This window comes from Grammomys surdaster, unplaced genomic scaffold (assembly GCF_004785775.1).
Source record: "Grammomys surdaster isolate TR1022 unplaced genomic scaffold, NIH_TR_1.0 66, whole genome shotgun sequence".
Lineage (NCBI taxonomy): Eukaryota > Metazoa > Chordata > Mammalia > Rodentia > Muridae > Grammomys > Grammomys surdaster.
Window position 1 is genome coordinate 8,289,678 of NW_021604568.1, and position 27,292 is coordinate 8,316,969.

The following is a 27,292-nucleotide window of genomic DNA, read 5'->3' on the forward strand; positions in this document are numbered from 1 at the left end:
TACTCTCAGGTTTTCTACCACCCAAAGGAATTCTTTATGTTCCCTTATTCGTTTCTAAAACTCAGTTTAAAAGAGGTCAATCTTTGTTTAAAAATTTCCACTGCTCACAAGAGAAAACTACCAAAATTTCAAATAGATTGTATAATGACACACCAGTGAGTCATGATTACTTATGAAGTACGTCATGAAAAATGTGTGCCAATAGTTATGAACTTATGTTGATGAGTTATTACCTGTAAAATGCTTTTTGTAATGTTGAGGCAATTCAAGGTTGTCAAAAATTATGTCATTCTTACACGCCTGCATTTCTAAATGAACAGAAATCAATGGAATGGCCATAAGTGTGTCTTCAACCTCTTCTGCCTATTATTGACCACAGGGAGCTATGTTTTAAGAGAACTGAAAGTGAGCAGGTGGATGTAAGCCATTGCAAAGCAGTTTCATTCAACATTCTTTGAGATTTTACTCAAATTCGGCCCCCTGTACTTTTGTGTGGGGTGTGTGTACAAGTCCATGTGTATATGTGTGTGTGTGTGCATGCTGTGTGTGCATCTGTGTGTCTTGTGTGTTGTATGAGTGGTATATGAACTTGCTAGTGAGAATGTGTACACTTACATGTGCAGATGTGTATGCACACAGAAACACAGTCATATGGAGTCCCAAGGGGATCTTGAGTATCTTCCCCTGATCCTATCCAACCTTTGGTTTTTAACACAATTTTTCATACTAAAGTGCATGTTCATCACTTTGACTAGGCTTGCTGGCCAATTGACTTCAAGAATCTGTCTTTCTTTGCCTCCCCTCATTTCTTGGGTTACAGAAGCTCAGTATTACCACCTCGCTTTTGACTATTAAACAAACAAACAAACAAAAACTCCATGGGCTCTGGGGATTTGAAATTCACCTTTTTATACATCAGCCAATATCTATCTTCCCAGCCCAGGGTCACCTTATGTGTGAATAGTGGCTAGCATGGACTTTTTTCAGGGTAATAATTGAAAAATACTAGCCCAAATAGATGTTCAACTCCTTGATAGGCATCCTTCTTGTGCCATATTCCTGAGGCAGCATTGCAAACTCCACCTCTTGTCTCTACTGATACCCTATAATGTGCCATATTCCTTGAGACTCTCCATCGCTAGGACCTCAGTCAGGCTTATCTTTGACAAGATAGGGTAGGAAAGCATTATACAATTCTGGATAAACCCAGAAAATCAGTTTACTATCTTTTAAGTTATGCCTTTTAAAAAGAAGCTCTTCTTTCAAATTCCCAGGATCCCTTCTCACTCATTTCAGAGTGGCTAAGAACATATTCAAGGAGATATCCTCCCCTCCAAACACCTATTACATCTCTAATTTTGTGAGCAGATTTTCTGAGCTACCTTGCTTAATGCTGATAGCAATGATGTCTTCCTCAAAGGGCAGCTGTGAGGATTCCATCATAAACTAACCATGCCTGGGGGTCCCTCTGTAGCCTTTCCAGCAAGCTGAGATAAGTCTTCAGCTCCTTCAGGCTTTATATAACCCTACCATGTTCAGCTGGGGTTGACTTTTCTTTGTAGCTTATCCAAATGTGAAGCAAATTAATTCTCTGGAAAGTTATGTGTTGTTCCAAGGGAGTTCTTTGTGAGACATTCCAGCAGAGAGGCTTTGGAATGCTGTCCCTACTATAATTAATACATAGTTTTATGTTGCACTCATCAGCAGATGCATTGATTATCATGTATTCAGACTTGACAGAGGTCACCCATGGTCTCTCTCTCTATGTGTCCTCATGTACTCCTGGACAAGCTGGCTTCTTCCTTTCTGCACCTTTCAGAGCCCACATTTTAGCCAGATAGTTAGTTTAGTGGTTCAAAACATTGACATTACTCTGATTTTTTTAAAGCTTAGAAGGGCTCCACTGTTTGGTTGGGTTGCACTTCCAACTGGAGTCATTGAACCATCATATTATCAAATACGTTGCCTTTACTCTTTGAGGATCACAGAGGATGTAGAATCAACCTTCTCTCCAGGCCGTGCATCTCTGTTCCTGAGGCTTGTTCAGTGCCATTTAAAACCCCCTGAAATAGTCAGGATTAGGATGATGACTGTACATCACTATCATCAACATTGTTGCCTGTCATGCCTTTAGGAAACCTATATTTTTGTCAAGGAAGGTACAGTTGAGTTTGATTAAACAACCAATTCAAGATTCCACAGTAAGTGGCAGATCCAGGATCCCACCTAAGCTGGCATTCATTAATGACTCTGTACTACCACTCTGTCTTAGATGATGTCTCCTCTGAGGTGTACTTCAAATTCATTTTCTAGGAAATTTACCTCATCAAGCACATATCAAGTCAGAACTATGTGGCATTTCTAAACTTAGGTCCTTTCCCTGAGAGCGCCTTCCCAGGCTAGGAACAAGGAGCACATTTACACTTTCAATGGAACTAATGTCTCCTTTGAGAACTCTGCACGGGAGGAGACACCTTGTATTTTCCCCACAAACCACAGGATCCTCCCTTGATAGTCAAATAGGATGATCTCAGCAAAGCTGACAAGATGTTTCCATGTTTGTTAAACAAGAACCATTTGTTTAGTTCAGGAGCATCTGTTGAATAAACAAGATATCTGATGTGCCATTTGCTCATTGGAAATTAACAAACCCTTTAAAATGGCAATTTGTCAAGAGTTATATGAGGCAGAATTCATTCTCGGCAAGTGAACAAATTGAATACTTCCATCCCAGGCTTTCCAGAATCCCCTAGAGCCAGCTGTGCAGAAAAAGTTCAGTTTAATTCTTTCATCATTAAAGAAAATATGCACACAATGATGGCAAGGAAAAGCAAGTGTCCTGTTATGGAAATCGAGGCATCCTGGGGGAACGCATCGTCCAGAGCAATTGATGTGAGCTAGTCTCCTTCTGGGCTGCGTTTCCATTTGGAGAATGGAAGTCTCCTGCGTGGGAGGCAGATTTCCCTCTTCCATGCTGTTTAAGAAATCATTGGGTATTCTTCCTGTGGTGTTCTGTGAAGCAGGCATAGAGGAAGGTGTTGATCTTAAACCATGAGTAAAAGGGACTGGAAAAAGGAAACATCTCATCACCTCTCTTAAGGGATGCAGAAGTCAGACACTGGCAAAATTTGATTCATAGTGTTTGTTCAGCTTCTCTCAGTCCTTGGCCCTGAGTCCACAAATTCCCATAATCTTTAATCCAGGTACAGAAGCATGATGAGCAGTGAACGGTGGCTGTCGCAGATGAAAAGCTTTGTGTTTGCCTTCATCTATAGGTGAGGAAACCAGAGCTTAGGTCTAAGAAAGAGGTAGAAATGTGATTCAAAGCCACACAGATGGGGAGCCTGTTGATTTGATCATGGGATGGATTTGCTTTGGAGAATCTTTGAAGATATAACAGCCCTGGGTCCCGTGTTGTGAAGACTGAAGGAGCAGGACTCTGAACTCAAGTCCTACCCTAGGCAGAATTGTGATTTATGGTGATTCCTGGCAAGTGCTTGCAGGCTTGAAGTTTATATGCTATTCTGGCTGGGTTGCAATTCAAATTCTTTATTTAGAGGGCTTTGGGATGGGAGGGGTGATTGAGCAGGATAAGGAGTGCTCAGGCTTTATATAAGTGGGTCCCTGTGGACTCCAGTTAGAAGCTAAGGAATTAGCTGACTCTGGGCCCTCTGCATCTTGCTGCCTCATCTCCTCCCATTAGCTCTCTTAGCAATTGATCTTGTAAACTTTCTGAATCAGAGAAATTAAAGATGAAAAAGAGCCTATTAAGTGATCTTGCCCCAGCCCAGGACTAGGCTGAATGACTCTCATGGGAGGTTTCTGGAGCATCTGGTTCACTTTAATTTTAATTTTCCCAGAGGGTCTGACCTCTTACTCTTCCCTTAGGCAACCATGCCAGTCCCAAGCCCGTGGTTGCAGTTGGGAGTGTCATTTCATAGGAGGCTGGTGCTGTGTGCCCGGGCTGTGCATGTTCATCTTTACTCCTATTTCCAAGGCCCTAGAGGTTTTCCAACTTGCCTCTAAAGTAGGCTGGGGTTTGGGTGGAAACCTTATATAAAGGGTAGGTTAACGAGCTCTATCTATGAATGTGAGCTTTTGATTTGACCTTTTGTTCCCATAGCAAGTTGATATGACTGAGTATGTATACGTACACATAGTCAGTGTCTGTGCTTATAAAATGAGATGAAGAGCCAGGTGTGGTAGCGTATACTCCTATGCTACCTAGCACTCCATAAGCAAAGGCAGGTGGATCTCTACAAGTTTGAGGCTAGTCTGGTCTACACCGTGAATTTTGGACTAGCCAGGGATACATAGAGAGACACCCATCTCAATGAAAAAAAAAAACAATGCAAATAAAATGAAATGAAGGCTACAGGAACTGAAAATCTCTGGGGGGTATCAGAACTACATGGCCACAATATGTTTCGTACTTCTTAGCCTATTATAGGCATTCATTTTGTTACCTAGTTTAATTTCTATAACAACTTTATGCAGTAACCACTGGTATTGTTCTCTCTTCAGAAGTGAGTATCTTCAGTCTCTGAGAGGTCAGGGTACAAGAAGTTTGTGTAACTAGCTGTTGTTGCTATGGCTGGGATTTTAATCCAGGGCTCTCTGAGTGTAGTAGCCACATTTATTTCACCACTGTCTTCCAGTACTCCCTATCTATTTGTATTAGACATATGGTAGAAGTGAAGTAGAAGGGGGATCAGGGCTGGCTTAAAAATCAGGGTCAACCTTCTAAACTGACAAGCTTACACGTATAGTATGAGCTTTCTGCAGATTTCATATCTGAGCAATGACTGCCTCCAGGCCTTGGCAAATAGTTTATCCATTTCTTCTCTGCTTCTGTGCCTTCCTCCTAAACTGTTTTAGCTTATCATAGAAGATCTCTTTATTCTTTCAATTGCTAGTTTTTGGGTTCCATTGGCTAATGGCTAGGTACTTCTTAGGCTTCTGGTAGTTAATTATGTAGCCTAGGATTCTAGACAACAAGAACAAATCTATTCGGGTCCTGTGCAAGAGGTGGAGGGATGAGGGTGAGACCACTTAATACAGAAATCAGAGAGATGACTATGGGTTGGGAGATGAAAGGGGTTTGGTGTAGAAGAAAGTGTCATCTAACAATCAATTTTGCCACAGAGACTCCATGTTGTCCTTAAAGGGACTGTGTGTGACATCAAAGAACAACATAGCTTTGTTTTCTTCTCCCCAGTGTCTTGTATTTTCTGGGTTTAGTGTAAATTAGGAGTATACATCTGAGCAGCCATGAAGTCAGTAGAAGTGAAGTTAAGTTACCATTATTTGAATCCTTCCTCTTCTCTTTGTGATCCCCAGAATGCTAAACAGGTCACTTAATCTCTTCCTTAAAGCATACCTTGGCTCCTGCATTTTCAGTTTGTGGGCTGGAGAAGCATCCTCCATATGCTCCTTCTTAGTGGTAGATGTTACAATGGGAACAAGGTGCTGGCACAGAATGGCCAATTGACACTCTCCTCCCTCCTTCTTTCCTGACGAGGACTAACAGTCTGCAGATGCACCACAGAATGAAGCTAAATCTCTCTGCTCTGGGTTTGAATCTGGAGCTATCATTTATTAGCGATAGGGACCTAGACAAGTCATTTTCTTCTTTCAGCCTCTAGCCCCCTGTGGGTAAAATGCACACAAAACTGCACATCCCTTGTTGGAATGTTGAACCTTTGTTCCAAAATATAACTGCATGCCACTATTGTTAGTAAAAGATGGTATTACCAAGGTGGGCACATCCAGCAAACTCCTTCCTTCAATTTAGAGTGGAGGGGCCATAATTTAGATAATCAAATCAATTATAGCAGGCAGCAAATAAGATGATCAACAAAGGCATCATTTGATCATAGGATGACTCGTAAGATAAAGAAAAAAATATTATATTGTCACAGGATGTGGAGCAATGTTTACTATCTTCTTTATGGGCTTCCCTGTGGTTATATCTTCTGCTCCCTAATACAGTTGTCTGATGCCATCCAGATACGTTTATATAAATGGACTCCTGTGTGGCAGGCATCCTTTCTAAAATCAGCCCCAGTCTTAACCTGAGACAGCTGTAAGGATTCTGTCAGTGTAGACTCCAGGCTGGTATGTCTTCACCATTATATTGCACCAGAATGCAGCCCCCTAAGTGTCCCGAGGCAAAGACTGTGAAATTCTGGTTTTATTCTCTTTAGAGCTGAGATACAATTAAAAATGTTACCACAGTAATTGGCAACATCCATTAACTTGATGAGAATTGCCCCAGGCGACACATTTTCCCCCTTTTGCACATTATTAGTCTATAAATACACCTGGTTCTTCGCTCTTTCTTCTGTAGAACTTCCACAAACTGTCCTCCCCACCCTCCAAAACTGTCTCCTTAATGCCCTTTGCCTTTTTAATTAACTCTCTGAGTACTTCTGCACTTCCAGCCAGTACCACATAATCTTGGATCTAATTACATGTAGCCTTGTGGTTTTTCTGAGAGGCAGTCTCAAAAGCTCAGCCCTGAGGGTAGTGGACTTAGTCCCTAGTGCCTGGTATGAACTCCAGCTCGGTGTTAACCCACTGAAGAATCTGCAGGGACTCAGCTTCCTGCATGAACACACCTTGGTAATGGGAATGACAATGTCAGTGAAAATTAGACAAGGATGTGGCTGTGATCTGCAAACAACTAAGTACTGAAGACATCTGTCAGTAACTTCATTATCTGCCCAGGTCCCGTTTTATATTTTCTGGTCCTTGATGAAGTTGTGGGTCACACACTTCTGATGGTGAGTAAGACCTCCAGTCCTCACCAACAGGAAGTCTCTCTTCTCTCTAATGCATTCAGTTGATGAAGGCAAGGATGAGACCAGAGAGGGAGAATCTTCAGCGAACAGGCATATAGACTAGCAGTGCAAAGGCTGGGACTCTCCAAGGTCTCTTTTCTCCTGAGTTGTGAGGTTACAGACATCAGAGATGTGGAAGTATGGAAAGGATCCTTGGTCTCCTCCAACTTGTGTTTTCTGACTCTTTGAACATATCTATAACTCACTTCTGAAGAACTAACCTTTTGTGGCAAACCAACAGCATTGCCAGATGTTGAGGGACATGCCTTAATTTTCAAATGGTATGTGGTCCCTTAATGTCATTTTCTATACTAGTGCAAGTGTCTAGACATCTGGAACCCACTCTATCTCTTCTTGACATCCTCAATCCCTGCTTTTCTTTTTTGGTATTGCATAAATGCAGCTACCCAATAGCTGAATATAAGAGGGACAGATTGTTCAGGTGATATGCTTTGACTTGAAGGCATGGGGGATTGTGGTGATGAGGATCACAGAGAGGTACCTCTTCTCCATCCAAATTCAGCCATCACTGCCAATTCAAATATCTCCCTTAATCTTGAATGGAAGAGTTCAAGACCTATCAGTGGACACTGGTTTAGTCGAGTTTGTGTTCTTGCTTTTTGGCTCATGCCATGTAAGAATTTGTGGGCATTGCCTAAATACTAGGCGGGGAGGACTGCATGATCAATGATGCCATTCAGTACACCCCCAAGTTATTACTGCTTAAGAGTCGTACACGCCGCAGGTTGTAGTATTTTATATATTTTAAGTGTACATTCTATAAACTAAGTATTCGTGTGTTTGCATACTTGTTTATATATGGATGCATACTTAAAATTTGCTATCTATGCAGACATATACCTGTAGTAAATTTTTTTTAAAATATATTTTCCTAAATTTCTGGCACAGTGGCTGCAGTTTATCCAAGATAATTGTTATTTTGTTTCTGGAGTGATTTCTTGTGCTTCCTTCCCAGATATCCTTATTTAGCACACCATTTCCCAACGCAGTGCCTTAGATCCCATCCCCCTGTGTTCTTCCTAATCTCACACATTCTAACCCCAAATCCCGATTCTGTCTGACACCTTCCTGGTCTACTTTATCCTCTTAGCATTCTCATAATGCATTACTCCTTAAACACCTTATAAAGCAACAGGGCATGCTCAGGAGTTAGATCACGAGATTGGAGACAGGACACTCCAAGGGCTAGAAACAAAGATTCTGCCTACTCTCTGCTTAAGTTCAGGGGATGTTGCAATGGCTTAAGTCTACGTAATTGAAAGTAATCTGTATAATGGATGATCAGGTTGCCTGTGAGCTACAGGTCTTTGTAAATTGTTCCATTTAACACAGTTTTACTGGCAAATATGGAATTACTCACAGGAGTTACTTAGATTGTAACTACTCTATCTGTAAACAGATGTGTCATCTGGATCACACTGAGTGCTCATCCATAGTAGGTATTCAGTTAAAAAGCTTGCTGGCTATATTCCTAATAACAAAATACTCTAGTGGTCCATAGATGAGTTCTTGGGAGTTACTACAGAATCCACTCCCAAGCTGCCACAGACCATGGCACAGTTTTTAACAATAGGTGGTGTATAACATGTTCCTGCTTCTGGTTCACTGTGGTTCAGTGGAGTTGAGTTGGCTTGTCTTTGGAACTGGCTTATGAATGTGTGTGATCTGTCCTGACTGTACTTCATTGCCCTGAAGGGTTTCTTTCTAACCCCCTAGAACTTGAAAAGATGTTAGATTAAATTAGATTAGATCATGATTATTTTTTCTAACTGCTTCTCCGGTAGGATTTACATTATATTTTTAACCCAGTATAAACCTTTGACTTTTTATAACCTTAGACAAATGGCTCATAAAAATAGTTAGCCTGTTTTTTATGAGATTTCCACAGTTTATAAGCTGATTTTTTTTATTTCAATCTCTTTTATCTGATGAAAAATTTAGTCATTTAACTTTTTAAATATATCTTTGGTTGCGAGTCTAGTTTTTAATTGCTGAGCCATATCTATAGCCTTAATATTTTTCTTAAAGCACACGTCCCTTAACCAGTCTCTCCTATTCTCCTCTTTCTTTTTTCCTCTTTTCAGTCTCTTTTGTTATCCCATTTAAGTTCACTTAAATTCTTCATTTAACACATATTCAATCATATATACTATACTATGTACATAATATACATAATGATATATGATTGTGTATTTCTAAATTAAATCCAGGAATTACAAATGTGACAGCATCATTTTCCTATTTTTCTAAGACTGGCTGAATTTTCTTAATGTTTGGGTCCAGTTCTGTTCACTTTTCCATAGACCACAGATCTTTCTTCTTTACGGCCAAAGAATTCCACACTCTTCTCATCCATTGTTCTTTTGCCCAGTACCTAAACTGGTCTCATAAGTTTGCTATTGTGAATATAGTTACAATAATATTAGTATGTAATCATATCTGCTGAAAAACACTCAAGTCTCTAGGTATCAGATAACTATGTTGAGTTTACATCTTCTGTCACTATATAGCCATTGAGAAGCAAACAACAGAAATTGTTGGTGTAGATGTATGTAAAGGGACCTTTATATACCTTGGTGGTGGATTTTAAACTAGTCTAACATGTATATGGAGGTTTCTCAAACAAACAAAACAAAACAAAACAAAACAAAAAACCCACCAAAAACCAAAATACCAAGCAACGATGACAACAAAACAAATAAATCTAGCATGTGACACAGATCTATCAGTCTTGGGCATTTACCCAATGGACCTGAAATCAATAATTGAGTTTTAATTCCAGTTTGGTATATTTCAGATACTAATGAGCCACAGTCCAACATTTGGAAATTACAGAAATACAGATCTGCTGAGCATCCTTTGATTAGAGCTCAGGAAGTTGAGAAAATGATAGATAGCTACCCAGGGGTCATGGGAAGGCCTTATAGATATCTGGAATGACTTCACAGGAGATGTGTTGTTACTGGATCCTTAGCTACAAGGAAAGAAGGAGAGAGGTCACAATGTGGAGGGTGGGAAGCAGAAAGGAAGGAGGGAGGGAAGGGAAGAGAGAGAGAGAGAAAGAAAGAAAGAGAGAGAAAATTAGTATTCAAGATAAGAAATGAAGTTAGAACCAGTACAATTCCTATCCATGAAATATAGAAAAATATAGAATAGTTCCTTGCAGTCCTGATTAAAACGTTTACAAAAATTATTTTCTTTTCTAAATTTAAAATTTTCAAGACAAATTTCTCTAAGTGTCAAGTCACATTGTTTTACTCTGCCGAGCTAATCCCAAAGTCTAGGGAGAGAGTCTGTTTGCTGTAGACTGCGAGGGATTCTAGCCCAGATTTCTTTGGGACAGACGGAGGGCAGACTCACAGTATACAGAAGTGGGTGTGGAGGCCAGCATCTAAAACTCTGTTAGAGACTGATCAAGACAGGGGACCAACTGTGACCTCAGAGGAGCCATGGCCATGTTGGCTGCAGGAGCCCCCTGAGGTGCTGTTACCCTGACATTTTCACAGCATGATCACATTTGTCAAGCAAATCATAGGGGATTATGTTTCACTGACCCAATATCGCTTTGATCATTAATGGGCAAAAATAGCAATATATTGACATAAAATGAAGGCTTTAGCCACTTAACTGTTTAGAGGTTAATTAAGTGAATGAAATCTGTTGTGTTACAGAATTGCTTTCAACATTTATTTGAAACACATTGTAGGCTGTTATTATTCAGGTCTATTCATCCACTCAGTAGATACTTAGTCAGTGTGGAACAAGACATGATGTTGTATACTAGTGAAAACCGTTTAATCAGGTGTAGAGGCTCTCTTTAAGGAGAGTATGTAGAAGGAGAAAGACAAGAGGTTTATCAAACTGTCAGTAAAGTAAGATTGTGTTTGAACCCAGAGAGCCTTCTCAATTTCATGTCTTGTCAATGGATGAGTTGTTCTGCTTTTGAGAATCTAGATTGCCCACCTGGAAACAAACAAACAAACAAACAACAACAAAAAAAAACAAGGAAAATTGCATTGTTGATCTCTAAGTTTGTTTAAAGATTGTGACAATATGTTTTAAACTGTAGACATCCTGGCCCATTAATCTATTCATTGCAGTTGTTATGACACGAACACTTTCATAGTGAGTACCGCACAGTGAAAGGCGTTGGTGTACACTTCCCTCTTCTGAGTACCTTACATATTTATTTTACACAAAGGTATTGTTTTTATTCCTGTGTGGCTGTAGGGTTCCCCTGTGAGTGTCAGTGCATGTGCAAGTGTGTGCATACGTGTGTAGTTTGTAGAAACAAAAGAGATACCTTGGGTCATTCCTTGTGAATGGCCCACCCTGTTTTGTCTCTTCTTGTTCATTTGGGTTTGGAAACAGGATTAGAGTAGGCTGGCAGTCTAGTGAGCTCTAAGGATCTACCTGTCCCTCCCTTCCCAGTACTGGGACTACAAACATGCATTACCACATCCAGGTTTTGATATAGATTTTGGTTATCATATTATGTTTGAGTAGGTGGTATGGGGACACTTTAAAAACTAGGCCATCACTCTATCTCATCATCATCATCACCATCACCATCATTATCATCATCATCTCCATCTCCCCATTGTTTATTTAAACAGTTGATGTATGGGGAAGATAAGGCACAATATCTGTGATCCCACAGTGACCTCAGCCTGGTTGACAACAGAATGAATGCTCTTACCTGCATTACTGATACATGGATGGGAGAGGACTTCACAACTCAAAGCTGAGTTTTGGCCTCTCATTGGTGGTTCTCCAATGAGACTCTTGGGGTTTATACCCCAAGCTCCTGGCTGTCTTGTTACCCCAGATCAGTGCTCCTGAAAGGAAGAGTCCTCACTTCATTGTTACATCTTCTATGTACTTCCTAAGAATGAAAATTCTTGTACCTTACCTCAACCACTTGGGTCAGAAATGCTAGATGTACCCAAGCACCCTGTTTTAATGCTTAAAACTCCAGGGCATTATACTGCTACAGTCTCTGTGAGATTCAGGAAGGAAAGGCTATTGTACCAGTTTAACTAAACCAGAATCCCCAGGGAAGGCCCATGCTTTGGTATTTAACATTTTTCACACAGTTCCCTCAAGAAATTCTAATATAAAGTCAGTGCAAAGAGCTTCCATGAGAAGGAGGCATTGTGATAAGCCATAAATGCAACACTGGATCGTATTGTACACTTTGTATTCCAGCTAGAGAGCTGAGGGAAAAAACTGTGGTGTGTACTTGAGAGATAAACTCAGACCCGATAGGTGACAACTCTCTAATAATATACATTACAAAATAGGAAATAGTTTCAAACGTCTGATCACAAAGCCAAAACAAAAATATGTGTGTAGGATGGGTAAATGAGTTTAAACATATGATAATTAACTTCATTTAAATAATTATACATTGTGCATGCATGTCAAAACATTATATTGACCCCTGTTCGTGTATGTAACTCTAGTTTATCAGATATGATACTATTTATAAAATATTTTGTAATTTAAATGTCTAACTGATCAGCCAGTAAAGCATGGGTATTCTGACCTTATTGGTATTTTGGCTTTGGTTTTCTCCCACCAATGTTCATTTTTATGATTTCTTGGGAAATCTGTGCTCTGCAATTCATACCCTCACAGATAGAAAAAAAAAATTAAAAGCTCAGTTTCTTGGCCCCACCACTCCTTCCTGACAGCCAAGAGTGCTCTGAAGGGGCTCGGACTTGAGTTCCAAAATGGAATCTAGGGCCACTCGACACAAACTCGCTGTGTCTCTGGATGTTTACAAAGGCTGCTTTCTCATCTGTGAAATGAAGGAGCTGGAATAGACTGAGATGTTTCAAAGGTTGCTGTGTCCAGTTCTCCTGGGGACTGTCCTGTCGAGGTAGGCTGTCATGGATCCTGAGATGTTCCTGTCTGACCTACTTTATGTGAGTGGACGTGAAGACTGTTCTCGCAGAGGGTGCTGTTGCTAAAAATAAACCGGGAGCTTATGACCTCCTTGCCAGTAGTCGATCAGTGGTGTCCGAGTGTAGCTTCTAGGGGCTAAGTTTAGTGTCTTCCCTGGAGGTTTGGCTGTGACTCCCTGGTTTCTCTTGTTCCTGTGTCTTTGGTCTTTTGTCATTTCTTGAAAAGGGTTCTAGTTTGGGAGAATAATCACCATCCTTCCTTTCAGTATTTCACACGATCTTTGATGCCATCATTGGGCTCATCAATTATCATTAGATTAACGAAGACACATCTAAAAAGAAACCACCTCACACATTGTGAAGCTCTGTCTAGGTTTTTGTTTTTGTTTTTGAAATCTCCCCTTTCTTAAAATAAAGTGAGCGATACGAGGCAAACAAATCCCTGGAGAATGGAGAGCGAGTGCTGGTTTGTCTGCAACGAGTTTGTCTAGAGACTAAAGGATGCTTAAGGCAGGGTCTTATGGAGGTTGTCTTTGACTGAAATTGTTTTAATCAGTCATTCAACAAATATTTACTGATGATTTTCCTTGTGACAAATACTGTGATTGAATACACTGGATGGATTATTCAACAGTAAACTCTGAGGTCAACGAACAAGTCTGATAGGGATACAAAGGTGAGTTCAACCTATTGCAATGATTTTTTAACCAAAGGAGAAAAATATTATTTTATTATTGTAAGAGTTCTCATCAAAAGTCATTTTCAGAAGATTTATGATCAGATAAGGAATATAAACAGTTTGAGCTTGCCTCAGCTGAACACCTTTGGTAGAGGGATATCCCTATCTGCTGTCTAGAAGACTGTCATTAGGCAGTCAACAAATGTAAGACTTGGAAAGAGGGAAAAAAAGACAGAAGGCTAGAGGGCTAGTTAGTCCATTTTTATTCTTCACATAAAAAAATAATAGCTAACATGGAATACTTCCCGTGTACCACCAGTGATATAAGTATTTATTGCTTAGCCAATGTAATCTCTGTGAGTTTAGGAAGCTAGTGCTGTGCTCCTTCTATTTTATAACACATACATGCATAATGTTCTAGGGAGTTGGCAACAAAGTGAAAACCCTTCTAGATGACGACTGATGAGGCCTACTCAAAAAAAAATTAATTGTATCCAGTTGTGCATGTTATGTTTCAGTTGAGCCCCTTAGCAGAATAAGTCATGGTTAAGGAATTGAAAACTCTTCATAAAGGGATTTTTCACTGACTATATATGATTATAATATTCTAATTCTATTTTGTTCCATGGAATCTTGTTTTAAAGTATCTTAATTAAAACCAGAATATGGCATAGTTAGACACGATTGCTATTGATGGCTTGTTTAGCAATACTGTGTGATAGCAATACTGTGTCTGGCACAGCTTTCGTTTACCACCTGATGCTCTTTAGAGATGTGCTAAGAGTTTTCTTCTGTGTAGTTTCAGTGAGATGCTTATCTCTCTACCCCGGTACAGACACTACTGACAGGGAGTATGTTTTGATTTGGATCATTTCTAAAAAAGTATCTCTGTAGGCTCTTGAAGTAAAGGCTTAGTTGGCAGCAGATGGGTATTTATTTGGTGATTAAGGAATTGACAGTTGGATAGATTATTAAGATGTGGAGACTTGTTAGAGAAAGAAGTTCACCATTGGGCTGGTATATTTTATCCTCAGACCTTTTCTCTCCATCTCTGTTTCCCCGGCACTATGAGCCAAGAAGAACTTCTCTACTATGTTTCTTCCACCATGGCGCTTTGTCTGGTAGGTGTATGGCAATGGAGCAGTATCAGCAGGTTGAAACTACAAGTCGAAATCTTCCTCTGAGCATGAGCATAGTGTTACTATTCTTGTGGCCTGTTCTATTCTGGAAATTGACCCTGACCTGGTGTCATGCTCTGGTCCTGACATTAGTCCTAGATGGTCAAGGAATATGGATGCTGTTGGTAGAAGAAATCCTAGGGTCATTTGTTCACCTGGTTGGCGTATTTGCCTGGGTATGCCTCTCAACCATCTCCCATTGCCCGTAGCATCCTTGAAGCTTCTCGTATCTATTGAAGACCTCTCCATCATCACAGACATCAAGCAAGAGTCAAGACAACTTACAAACGTACTTTTCATCAACTCTTCCATCTCTCACATTAAAAATTTCTTCTCTCTATTCCTCAACCATTTACATTGACCTACTTACTCTTTTATTTATGTCCATCATCCCTTTCTTATGGAATATTATCAATATGAGTTATTCCCCATCTGAGTGACCTAGAAACAAAAGGTTTCTAGACATATACAGGATATTCCTACATGCTACTTTATGTAAAATTTATATATGTGAGCAGGGACGTGTTGGCTAGAACCTCGACTCTAAAAGAAGTGGCTAGGCTTAAATCCTAGTCTCCCTTAGGTAGACGCAGTTCATGGGAGAAGCTAAGTCCTGGCTCAAATCCGCCTGCCTGGCCTAAGTCCCACCCTTGCTGCTTCATAACTACATAATTGGAGGCAAGTGGCTTAAGTTCGCAACGCAAGATTGGGCCTTCTTTAAATAGAGGAAAGAATTGATTCCCAACAAATGGCGTAGGCACAAGTATTAAATGAGAGCAGAGTTTCTGTGTAAGGCAGTGCCCACCACACGCGTGCTTTCAGGATCTGTGAATTGTTATCATCCTGTGGCTCCAGGCACATCAGTTAATCTCTCTTATTATCCTCTTTACCAAGGAGGAAAATTAGATGAATGGTACTTTCTTTAAAAACTCATTTCAACGATTAATTAAGATAATGCTTATGAATACCAAACACAATGCCTGATACTAGATGTTCTCTGTACTCATTAGCATTTGTCAGTGTTATCTTGTGCCTCTGCCCATAAATTTCCACCAAAGCATCCCTTCCTCCCGCCTGCCCCACCCCTAACAGACATTATCAGGCATGTTCACTTCACTTGTTTTTTGTTTGTTTGTTTTTTGTTTGGCTTGTTTTATTAGCATATTGTTTACATAGTGTTTCCAGAAATGGGGCTTGGGACTTCAAGGCTAGGGACCTGATTGTATCTGTTTAGTGTCTGTTAATTTCCCTGGGACATGGCATGTTCCAGAATCGCCATAGTTCACAAGCTTCACAGCAACGTTATTATTTGCACTAGGTGAGAAAAGGCAGATCCAAGTACTTGTGAGCAGGCATGGTTCAAAGTCCAGGGAACAGCTGGGTGTGTCTAGTGACAGCACTGCCTTTCGTCTGGGAGTAATTTTGTCTCTCACTAGGAGATGGTTCACAAAATCTAGAATCACTTTTTCATTGTCACACTTGCAAAGCTGCTGCTATATGTAGATGGTAGAAGTGTCCAACAAGTCTTCGATGCACAGCTCAGAGCCCACAACAGAGAACTATGTAGTATAGGTGTTGACTGAGGTAAATTGAGAAGCCTGGAGCTAATCTTGACATTAAGGCAAAAGCAGCCACTGGCATTTTGTGCTGGATTTGGATCTGAAGGTCACAGCTAAGATTGTCCCAAAGAACTTTATTTAGGAATGTGGGGTTTTACAGCCTGGTTACTTGTACACGTCCTTTGAGTGCTTTAAAATCATGGATGTTGTCCCACCCTCATTGATTTTTGGCTTCACAGACCTAGCCAGATGTCTGTTAATTCTGACATCTACTGGTGATGTTCTTGAGCTTGTGGACTACAGAGGCCAGGATTCTGGCTAGAACACAGAAAGGCCTGTTTTGTAAACAGAGGAGGAACTGATGGGGGGATAAGGGTGGGTGGACTTGTCACAAGGAGGAGCAACATTGAAATAGATAGAGGTAAACAGACCATTGGAATTGCCCCAGAAGGAAAAGTCAGGCCGTCTTTCAACTTCTGATTGGGTCTTATGTGATCTGAGATGACTAAGTTCTCCATGCCTCAGTTTCTCTTCCTGTCAAGTAATGAATAATGATGGCTTGTATCCTTAGGTTCAAGATTTGCTGTTAGAATCAAATGAGATAAATGAAACAAAATGTAATGTATCAAAAAATTTTGGGGGAAAACATCCCTTGAAGTAATGCCTTGGTTGTTTAACTTTTTGGGGAAAAGAAGTAATTTACAGAAGTAAATGTTTTAGCTAATGGAATTTTGGTCTTCTAAGACATGATTGTTTTATTTTAATCAACAAAAATAATTTAATTTTCTCTAATTTATGTCATTTGCCACCCTAGTGTCATAAACTAAGAACAATAGGCATAAAAGCCCCCACTTCATTTTTCACTTTCTCCAGCCCTTCGTGTAGCTGTCAGGCATCCAATTTTTCTCTAACATAGTTACAGCTCAGTACTACTGGGAAACACAGGGACTTGTGATGTGAAGATTGAGTTTTGAGTTTTAGGTCTGTTTGCCATGTTTTCTACTTCTCTTACTGTCTAGGTCACTTAATAAATGCTCTTCCTAACTTGCTTCTCTTACGTGCTGAAACCTGGAAAATTAGACAACTGGGATTGAGATAGTTTAAACTGGGGATCACTTAGCTATGAGAGAATATAGCCACTGGTAACATCAGCAGTGGCTCTGTTTTTAGAAGTGCCATCTATGATGGTGATGGTCTACAAATTCTGTGAATCAGGGTGTACTAGAGACCTTGATTCTGTGTTCTTCTGTGCACGGATGTTTCAGTGTGTTTCATGGTGCTTGCAGCTGGATTTCTGGGTCTCATATTGGCCTGGATGTCTATGGCAGAGGAGGAGACAGTTGCTCAGGTGGCCTTGAGAAGGATGTGTAAAGAGTGTCTTTTGTGCAGCTTATCCTCTTTAAGCTACTGGCAAGGAAGTCTCTGGTTTCTCTCAACTTAGTAGCCAGGAGAATTTTGTCCCAGACACCATATTTTGAGTCTTTGCCGTCAAACAGTTGTTTGTAAACAGAGGAAGAAAGAAGAAGAGCCATGCTCAGATAATATGGACAGACCTTGAAGCCAACAGAATGGGGAAGGAAGAACAGGTAGTGTCCTATGTATAAGACATGGATAGAGCAGTAATATGGCTATTCAGGGGTCATAGGTTGAAGATACAGCTCAGTGATGGGATGCCTGCCTGCCAGTGAGCATGCACAGAGCTCTACTTCAGTTCCTAGGACAAAAGGGGAGATGACATGACTGAGAAGACAGATGATGAGGAAGGGTGACTCACAAAAATCTCTTAGAAGGTACAAAGTGGCAGAGATGGCTCAAGGACAGAGATTCAGTCCGTTTTTCAAGAGGCTTGATGACACCACTGTAGGAGTCCTGTATCACGACCAATGCAGTCGGTACTCTCTAAAACCAATCATACGTCTGGGGTTGCCAATGGCTGTACTATGTCAGGCACAGCATGCAGGATGGACCTGTTTCAGAGCTTAGAGTTCTGAAGAACAGCCCAGATGTATACAGCCCAGATGTGTATCACTCTGCTGTCCCCTGTGCTTGGCCTCACTCAGCCTGTCTCTCCCTTTCTCCCCCAGGTCGGTGTCTGGATTGGATAAGGAGGCAGACCTGGTGCACATGGAAGTGAGGACGGCAGATGGATGTGAGTGCTGGTGAGATCACACTATGCCCAGAGATCTGCCTAGATCTCTCTCCAACCATGATTTGCATTTTAATGGCTTGGGAAGAGAAAAAGCCTCAAAGTCTATCATCTATTTTCCTGTTTCCCAGAGTAGAGGAAGAGACTTCCAGTCTCAACGGATACTGTTATTGACATCAACCCCCAGGAATTAATTTTCTAGGGGTATGAGTAGGTGTGATGTATTTTGCTGCTCCTGTCAGTGATTTCCTTAGCATTTTTGGTGTAATTCGAATACGGGCCCCCATAGCTCATTTGGGCATTTTGTGTCCACATGGTAAACCACAGGAACCACTTGCTTTAACAAATGAGCCCTTTTGATAGATAAGCTCCCCAGAAAAATTAACAGCAATTATTTTCAAAAATGTTGTCCATCTCTTGGATAGAAACTTAAATATAATCTACTATGTGCTAGATTTTGTTCTTGACCTTGGAGCTACAGTGGTAAGTCTTATATTATCTGTACAAACAAGAGGGACCATTCTAACAATGGACCCCCTCCCCAAGAGTTCAAGTTGGATAGTTTCTTAATTTATCTGTTGAGCAGTTCATGTAAGTATACAATGTATCATATCTATCCTGCCTGTTCCCTCTTGAGCTCCTTCAAGATCCTGCTTAACAAATACTCCTCCCAATTTAATGCCTTATTTTCTTAAATTTTTTTAAACCCACTAAGTTAATTTGATGCTGCTCGTATATACATGTGAGTGTGTCATGATCCACTGGGCCATGGGCTTTCCATCAGTGACCACAGCCCCCAAAATAATGATTCCCTTCCCCAAACATCTATCAGTTTTCAGTAACTCCTCTATAAGAAGTGGAGCTTTGGGAACTCCCAAGCCCCACTGTAAGAGGAGGTAGAATATAGGCAAGAACTTAAGAATAATAAAGAGTGTTATAAAATGCTATCTTTAGTATGTGATATGGTTGTTTACACTCATGCACTTGAAGGAGATACAGTCACACCAACAAGATTTGAAACAAATGAAGACAGACAAACCACACAGTGTTCTTTGTAACTTGTATGGCTGCATGTATCTCACTGAATTTGTATCAAGCCAGTTGTTACAGCAATTATAACGTTTGAGGTTCCAGAGATGGTTGAGTGGTTATGAGCACTGGTGCTCTTCCAGAGGACCAGAGTTAGATTCCTAGCACCCATACTACAGCTCCAATTCTTTGGGATCAAATTCTCTCTTCTGACTTCTAAGGACATTCCACACGTATGGTGCACATAAGTAACACACACATAAAAAAAAAATCTGAAAACGCCTTCATAATAATTGTAATACTTAGCTTCCCAGAAATTTAACATATTTATAGGGCTATATTTTTAAAGGGAAAATAAAGTCAACTTAGACAAAAGTCTATTTTATTCTAATATATAGAATCTTCTAGGTTAGAAACAGACACAAGCACTCTAATAGAAACACAATAGAACAAGCCCCTGCCAGTAAGAACAGGGGAAAAGAATCTTAACATCTCTGTGTTGCAGTATCCTCTGGAACAGAATATTCTGTTTCCTGTTCACCTCAGTGGGTTCTTGGATGACCAAATAGCATCAGAATATTGTAGAAGCCATGCAAAGCATAAAACTTGTAAGCATATCCTGCTTTGACCTACTGTGTCTACAGAATACATTAGGAAACACTGAATGTGCTTTCTGCCTCATTTAGAAATTAGTTGACCTTGATCAGAGTTCTCAGCCTTTCTTGATACCTCATCTATTGCTTTATATAGTTTTAATCAATTTGTTAACATGGATCTTATTGTTGAGCAAAACTGATCATAAAACAGAATTCAGTACAGCAAATGACCAAACAACAAACCTAGTGATGACACAGAAGTCTTCATGTCATCCTGGGCTCTTCCTCACTGATAAGCACAAGCTATAAAGGTGTCCTAGGAGTTCTTATGGGGACACAAAATGATTCTTCCCATCCCTTTAGCGTGGCTTAAGGTGAGCCTGCTTTCCTAGGTGTGGTTCCTGATCTAGGAGATCATCATGCTTAACAAGAATATTAGGTCTCACCGAGGCCAGAGAGTCTATTCTCTTGACCAGAAGGAACTTTTCCTCTTGGATTTTCATTAATACTCTAACATTCCCTCATATGAATAGGTAACTCTAGCTTATTATAAAATTGGGGTGATGACCTATTGACTTGGGGATATTGGGTTAGGCAGTTGGGTTACAGCCTCAATGCACCTACCTAAAAGACCCCAAAGTATATCAGTGGTTTCATTTGTACAGGGATTTCATTATATGAGGAGGAAAGTAAAGGAAGGCTTTGACTTCTTTTGTCTTGGAAAGAGATAGGAGGGAGAAGTAAATGCAGAAATTATTAGCTCAGTAATTCTTAATAGTATCCCATGCAGACATAAATAATCAAATGGGCTGGGCTCCCTAAGTCAGCCTATCAGTCCATCAGACTAAAGTCCAAACACTAGGAACCTAGATCACTGACTCTTAAAATAACTCAGTCTATAGTTCCATCACTCTTTAGAAACTCTGGAGGAAGATGAAGAGGAGAGGGAGGTTAGTCACTGGGTCTGTGGGCTGAGAGCCTCTGCCTCAGAGCAGGTACAGAAAAGCTCCACTTTGTATATTAAGGCTACAAAGTTGTCCTTGTTTCAAAATGTTTAGAATTATCTCTGAAAAGAAGAAGCAAGTAGGACTTTCTCAGATTGCAACATTTTCTAAGTGGTCAACATGTGCTAGTGTCTGAACTGGAATTTAGGTTCTCATTTTCCTGCTGTTTTGAATGTGTAGTATTTAGGATTATAAATTCTTATCAAAATTCCTTGGTTTCAGACCCAAGCTCTGTCATTAGCCTAATGTCTCAGCTGTGGGACATAGGGAAATCTTTCAATCAGCTGGCAACTTAATGAAGACATTAATAATCCTGGGATGGTGTATTGAGAGTGACAGTTGCTTATTGTAATATTGGAAGATTTAATAAGTTACTTCACATGGCCCTAAAATATTTTCAAAGCTGATAATGAGGGCTCCAAAATGCTGTTCTTACTATTTTTATCCTCATGATCACCACCATCATCATCTCCCCAGTTTTCATCACCGTCGTTATCATCATGACCATCCTCAGTACCACCACCCTCAGCACACCAGCATCAGCACACCAGCATCAGCACACAGCATCAGCACACCAGCATCAGCACCACCATCATAATCTAGGCTGGATTATCTCATATGAATTAGACACAACTCTCAATGACGTCAGCTCAGGTTGCCATGGTGCTTGAATGTCTATAACTTTTCCAGATTGTCTCCTGTGCCGTAAAGGAGGCAGAGATTGCTGGACTCTCCCTTTATTGGAGGCTTCACTAAAGCTGGAAAGTCTTCATCCCAATTGAAGGGATAAGAACTCCCTGTTTTGTTTGTTTTTTAGTATCTGCTGTGCTTCTAGTATTAAATTAGGCTTTTCCATCAATGCCACATCCTTTGATTTGTGCTTCATGTAAATAGGTTAGCTCCATTTTCCAGTCAAGGACAAATAGTATTAGAGAAACTAAAGAAGTTTTCAGAGTCCCCCTGAATCTGCTTATTTTTCTGTGTTTGCATCTGAGAGTAATATTGTTATTTAAAATAAACTGCTCCTGGGTATTTCTCAAGAACAGACCCAAAGAGCTGAATTAGCTTTTTGTTCAAAATTTTAATTCACTTTTCAACTTCTGACAATATGTATGTTACCCAGAGGGATGGAAGTTGAGCGAATCATGGAAAGTTCTTTTCTCCGAGGTGGCAAGAGGCCCCATGTCTAGGAAGTTTGAATATTTAGTAATCTCAAAGGCAAAGCATAATCACAAGTCACTATATAATTTAGCATAACGAAAATGTATAGGCTTTTAATAGAATTCAATTTTGTTTAAGCACCGCTTACTGTGGTTTTATAAAGCCAGACGAAGAGAGACGATGCTTCAAGCAGTAGTTCTTCAGGTATAGGGGTCCAGGTCTTTTGGAAAGACCTGGTAAAGCCGAAGCTATGTACTGTGGAATTTGTCAGTATGAAGGAGAAGCTTGCCTTGCTGAATATGGCAAGTTAAAAGCTTCCTCCTTGAGCCCTGTACAGCTCCTGGCATGAATGTAGCCCCTTCAGAATGAAATGAGGCTCTGAGGGTGTTAGACTGTCTCTCTGTCCAAATTCCAGGATGCTTGTGCACAAATCTCGAGGTATGTTCATTTGTGAATATTCTGTCTCTGTCATTGGCCTAGGAATCACATGAGAAAACTGAACTTCTATTTTCTGTTTCCCAGAATAGCATTGAGTGTCTGACACCTGCAGCTTCCTGTGTACTGTTGTCGGATACAAAAGAAATGAGGCAGCCCAGCTAAGGCAGCCCTTCACACCACAAGAAACTATGTGCTGTAGGTGAGGATGCCTAGAGGCTGTCTCAGCCTGGGATAGCAAAGGCATTTCCTAAGCATCCTGCTAAAAAGGTCCAGCTACTTGGAAACTGGGCCAGGTACATCAGAGGTACCTAGCAGATCCCTCTATTTATGGTACCAAGGACATCCTTTTTGACTGTGACCTTTCATTTTGGAAATGGAGCAGTCATCATACCAGCTCTTAGAAATGCATGACAAAGGTGATTTTACATTTAGAAACATGTTAGTCTTGAGCATCCACCAGTTGGAAAATCACTACCTAGGGTTCTCACATGGCGATATTAATGAGGTCTTCTAGAGTTTAGCCTCCGTAGTTTTTCTTTTTACTTGGGGATGTTTCCAATGAAGAACAGAGACTTCTGTCTCAGTTATAATGGTGACATATGGTCAGTCCTTTAGCAGGCCGTTTGGCAGTATGGCTCAGAGGCATTGTCTATGCTCAAGTCCAGGGGAGTTTTTCTCATTTTCTAGAATTCCTTCTTCACACAGCATAGTTTTCTGTCCACAAGCTAACCTCAAAAATCATTTCCTTCTTTTTTCTCATTTATTTTTTCTATTTTGGGCATGTTCTTTTCTTTCTGCCCAAGCCCGGTACTTAAAGGGTGTCCGTAGCAATACAAACTCAAGATATGACTTACCAGTCAACACAAACTTTTCCTTTCTGTCAGTGATGCCAGTGTTACTTGGTACTAATTGAGTATACGAGGGATGCTCTCAACTAAAGCTTCTTTCCTCTCCCTTCTCGGTATGAATAGCACTTAATGGATTTTCAAAACGCATTCAACAATATGCTAAGTATTTCATACATAATATAGTGAATCCTAGTGACAATCTTACTCAGTCTACCCCTCCCAGATGAGATGTTGTTGTTACAATTAACGCAGGATTGGGATTGGCTTGTCAATCCCACACAATTAATGATCGCACACCGTGATTATTAATCTTGATCTGAGTCTCTTCCTGTATCTGGTACCTGGTATTACCAAAAGCAAACAAGGAAAAAATAAAAAAAGGTCAGGTTATTAACAGCTTGTTTTGGGATTTCAAGGTATATGATAAATATCCTTCTGGGTTCCATCACAGAACTTTCACATATAGTCATATTTATCCTCATTTGGAGGAACTGTTGATATACTTGCCACTTGAGATCTATTAGAAATACGAAGCCTGAAAGGAAAGGTTTTCCTGCTCAGCCTTGACACTCAAAGGTCCTCCTGTGACTGTCCCTCATTTCTGATTGGTTGCCTGAACAGCCCAATAATTCACTGTCCCCTCCCACTGAGTTCTCATCGGGCAGTGACTACAATGGCACTCCTTACTGTAGCTCTGAATTTTGGAAAAAATCTAAGCATTGAGACTTCCGAATATGAGTCTGCCTAAAGACTGCAAGGTCTCTTAATGTGAAGTGGATTTCAGCAACTCATGTAAGTGCTGGTGTCTTGTTAAATAAAACCTGTCATCCCTTGCTGCACACTGGTGAGCAAAGCCAGAGCCAAGCTGTAGGATGAGCTTGGCACCGGTTCCCACTTGTCACCGGCCAAGGTTTGAGTAGGTGTTGATTTTGTTTGGGGTGGCCTTGAAAAGACTTGATTCTTCTTTCGGAGTGTTCAAAGGCAAAAGGCATAGTAAATAGCCAGGGAAGAATGAGCCTTTCAATGAGTGTAAGCAAGTGTCCCTCCCACGTGTACCTTTGATTAGCAGTGTGAAGAGCTTTTGAGACACTGACAGACAAGGACACAGGTTTTCATGGTGGTGTTTGTGATTTCTTTACATGTGTTTACTGCAGCCTTTTGCTACATTTTGGTGCTTTAGTCAAGGGTCAAATTAGTAAGCTAGCATGTATCCAAACATACCCCCTGTGGGCAGACACTGTGCTCCACTGCACAGCCTGGGGTCCCTACTTTCCCCTCTCCTCTCAGCAAGAAGTGGAAAGCCAGACCACTCTCAGCTTCATTTATGAACAAAACCAAAAGAAAGGATACATTCAGTGCATACTCAAAAACGCTGGAAAGACTGATCTACCTGCATGGTCAGGGTCTGGGGTTAAAAACATTTCTCCCTCGTGAGGGGCACCTGAGTAAATGGAAGAGCACAGGTTGGGTGTAAGTCATTCATCAGTCTCCTTTGGACTGTGGTCTTGTTTGCTTAGTGACACGGTGTTGTCCTGTACTATATTTAAAGTTTAAATGGCCTGTAAAAAACTTAAAAATCAGAATATTTTGTATTAAAAATAAGTTAGCAGTATTTAGAAATCCAGAAAGTCTCAAACCAGCTTGCTTATAATGAACTAGAGCCAATTATTTTGAGAAAGGGTCTCATGAAGGCCTAGGGTAGCCTTGAACTTGTGATCTTCTGCCTTCCCTGCCTGAATATCTGAGATTATAAGACTGAACTGCCGGGCCAGGGCATGCTTATGATTTGTTGATATTTTAAAACAACAAACTAACAAACCAACAAACAAAAACAATTTGTAATTTTAACAAGGAAAGTTAAGTATGATGGAAAATATAAGCTTCTCAACTTATAGCTTTAAAGCAATCTACTTTTTATTTTGACCATTTATTTCTTAATTTCATAAAACAAATAATAACCATGTTTAGGGCAATCTACAGGGTAATTTCTTCACAAAGACTCACTTGTAGTTTTTCCTGAAGGAACACAAAATTGAATACATTGTTTTCCAGGATGGTTCTGTGGTTCTGCACTTAACATCAGAGGTTTGGTTGTTATGGTTTAGCTATAACCATGACTATAAATGTAGGTTTTTTCTTACAAATAATTATACAAGTTTTATGTAAGTAGTAAGTGAATGTATTCTTGCTGCAAACATAATAAAGATGTATATTATGCAAAAATCATAGGCAGTACTAAAATATATATCAACTTAAGTCCATCCCATTCCTAAAGGACTCATAACTAATCTTTATATACGACCTTTAAAACTTTATTCTGTGTAATTGTAGCCCAGACCTGTGTATATAAAGACAAACTTTTAAGTCATCAATGAGTCATATTTGTACACAATTGGAAATATAGTCTTAAAACCTGGTAAAGCAGTGCATTGTGGAGAGTCTGTTGATGCACATCTGCCTGCCAAATCTTGTAATAACAGCATGATACTCTGTCATGTGCATGTATCTTAGCTGTTTCAAATGTTCCTTAATTCATGGACATTTAGCCCATTTACAGTTTTACATTGCTGTGAATAATGCCACAATGAACATTCCCACCTTTCTTCTTTGTGAAAATATGTGAATCTTTCTATAGAAATATTCCTTGAATTACATTTACTGGCAAATAAAATATGTGCATGTAAATTTCTGAAATCTTCTTCAAATGTTTTCTTCTAAAAGCTAAATGGATTTATTCTTTTACCAGTAGTAAATAAGATTAACTTTTTCTCTACTAAGCTAGGTATTACCCTCATTTCTGGGGCAATGTCTTCGATTTTTGTGTACAAGGAAGTAAAATATCATTATTATTTAAAAAATATTAGTCTGTGAGTCCCCAGAATTTCGAGCTTTGTGAGCTGCAATGGTCTTGGCTGGTCATTTACCTTGCTGCTAAATGCCACTGTGCCCCTTTCTTTCAGATGCTCACTACCTCACCTGCAGAATCCAAGAATGTGCTGAGACAACTCGGAGTGGCCCCTTCGCCCGCTCTATTGATATCAGCTCCTTGGTTGTTCAGGATGAATATATCTTCATTCAGGTGAGTGTCATTAACACAGTCAACAATTGGAAGGGAGAAAAGTGAGGTTGGCTGTCTGCTACAAGTGAGGATAGCGTTCCTGGGAATGTGAAGATGTGGAGCAGAGACGTTGTCCTCCACCAGCTTTGTGGTTCCAGGCCCTAGGGACACTCCAGACTTCGGCACTCTGAAGGCTTTGTGGGTCAGTGTCTGTCTTGGAGATTTTACTTACCAGGGCACTCTTCAGTCGGATTACCATTTCAGGATAACAGAGCTGTTGAGATAATTAGGCTTTGGGGTTTGAGGTTATTTAGAGTCAAATGTCTAATGGGCTTTGACTTTAAGTAATTTATCAAAGCCATGCTCTATTTCTGTCCAAAGTGCTTCTCTGACTTAGACATGAAATCCTGCAATGAATTAGACATTGCCAGGATTCACTTTCTGGAAAAGGCTAAAACTTGCTCAGTTGTTTACTCCCCTTCTAGAGCTGATCACATTTTAGGATGTCCAACTCTCAAGACCTTTTCTGCAAGAAATCGACTGCTAGAGGAAACTAAATGAAATCTTTATGTGTTGAGTTTGCAGTGTCTACTGTGTAGTTCAAGGAGATAAAAAGTTGGTAGACATGGAAAAGAAAAGGGCACCTTTCCAAAGGAAGAGAGAAAGAGAGAAAGGTAGGTAGACGATAGACAATACATAGATAGATAGATAGATAGATAGATAGATAGATAGATAGATGATAGATAGGTAGATAGATAGATAGATAGATGATAAGATAGATAGATAGATAGATATGCAAATAGGTATATATGTAATATAGATAG

At 40.1% G+C, this 27,292-nt stretch overlaps 1 protein-coding gene across 1 annotated transcript in view; it reads left to right on the forward strand.

The window, feature by feature from the left end:
• Sorcs3 (sortilin related VPS10 domain containing receptor 3) overlaps positions 1 to 27,292 on the forward strand; it is a 590,390-nt gene that overhangs the window by 408,488 nt on the left and 154,610 nt on the right. Inside the window, exons 6-7 of the mRNA XM_028775206.1 lie at positions 18,273 to 18,337; positions 26,371 to 26,489. Coding sequence (XP_028631039.1) covers positions 18,273 to 18,337; positions 26,371 to 26,489 — 184 coding nt within the window. The remainder of the gene's footprint in view (positions 1 to 18,272; positions 18,338 to 26,370; positions 26,490 to 27,292) is intronic.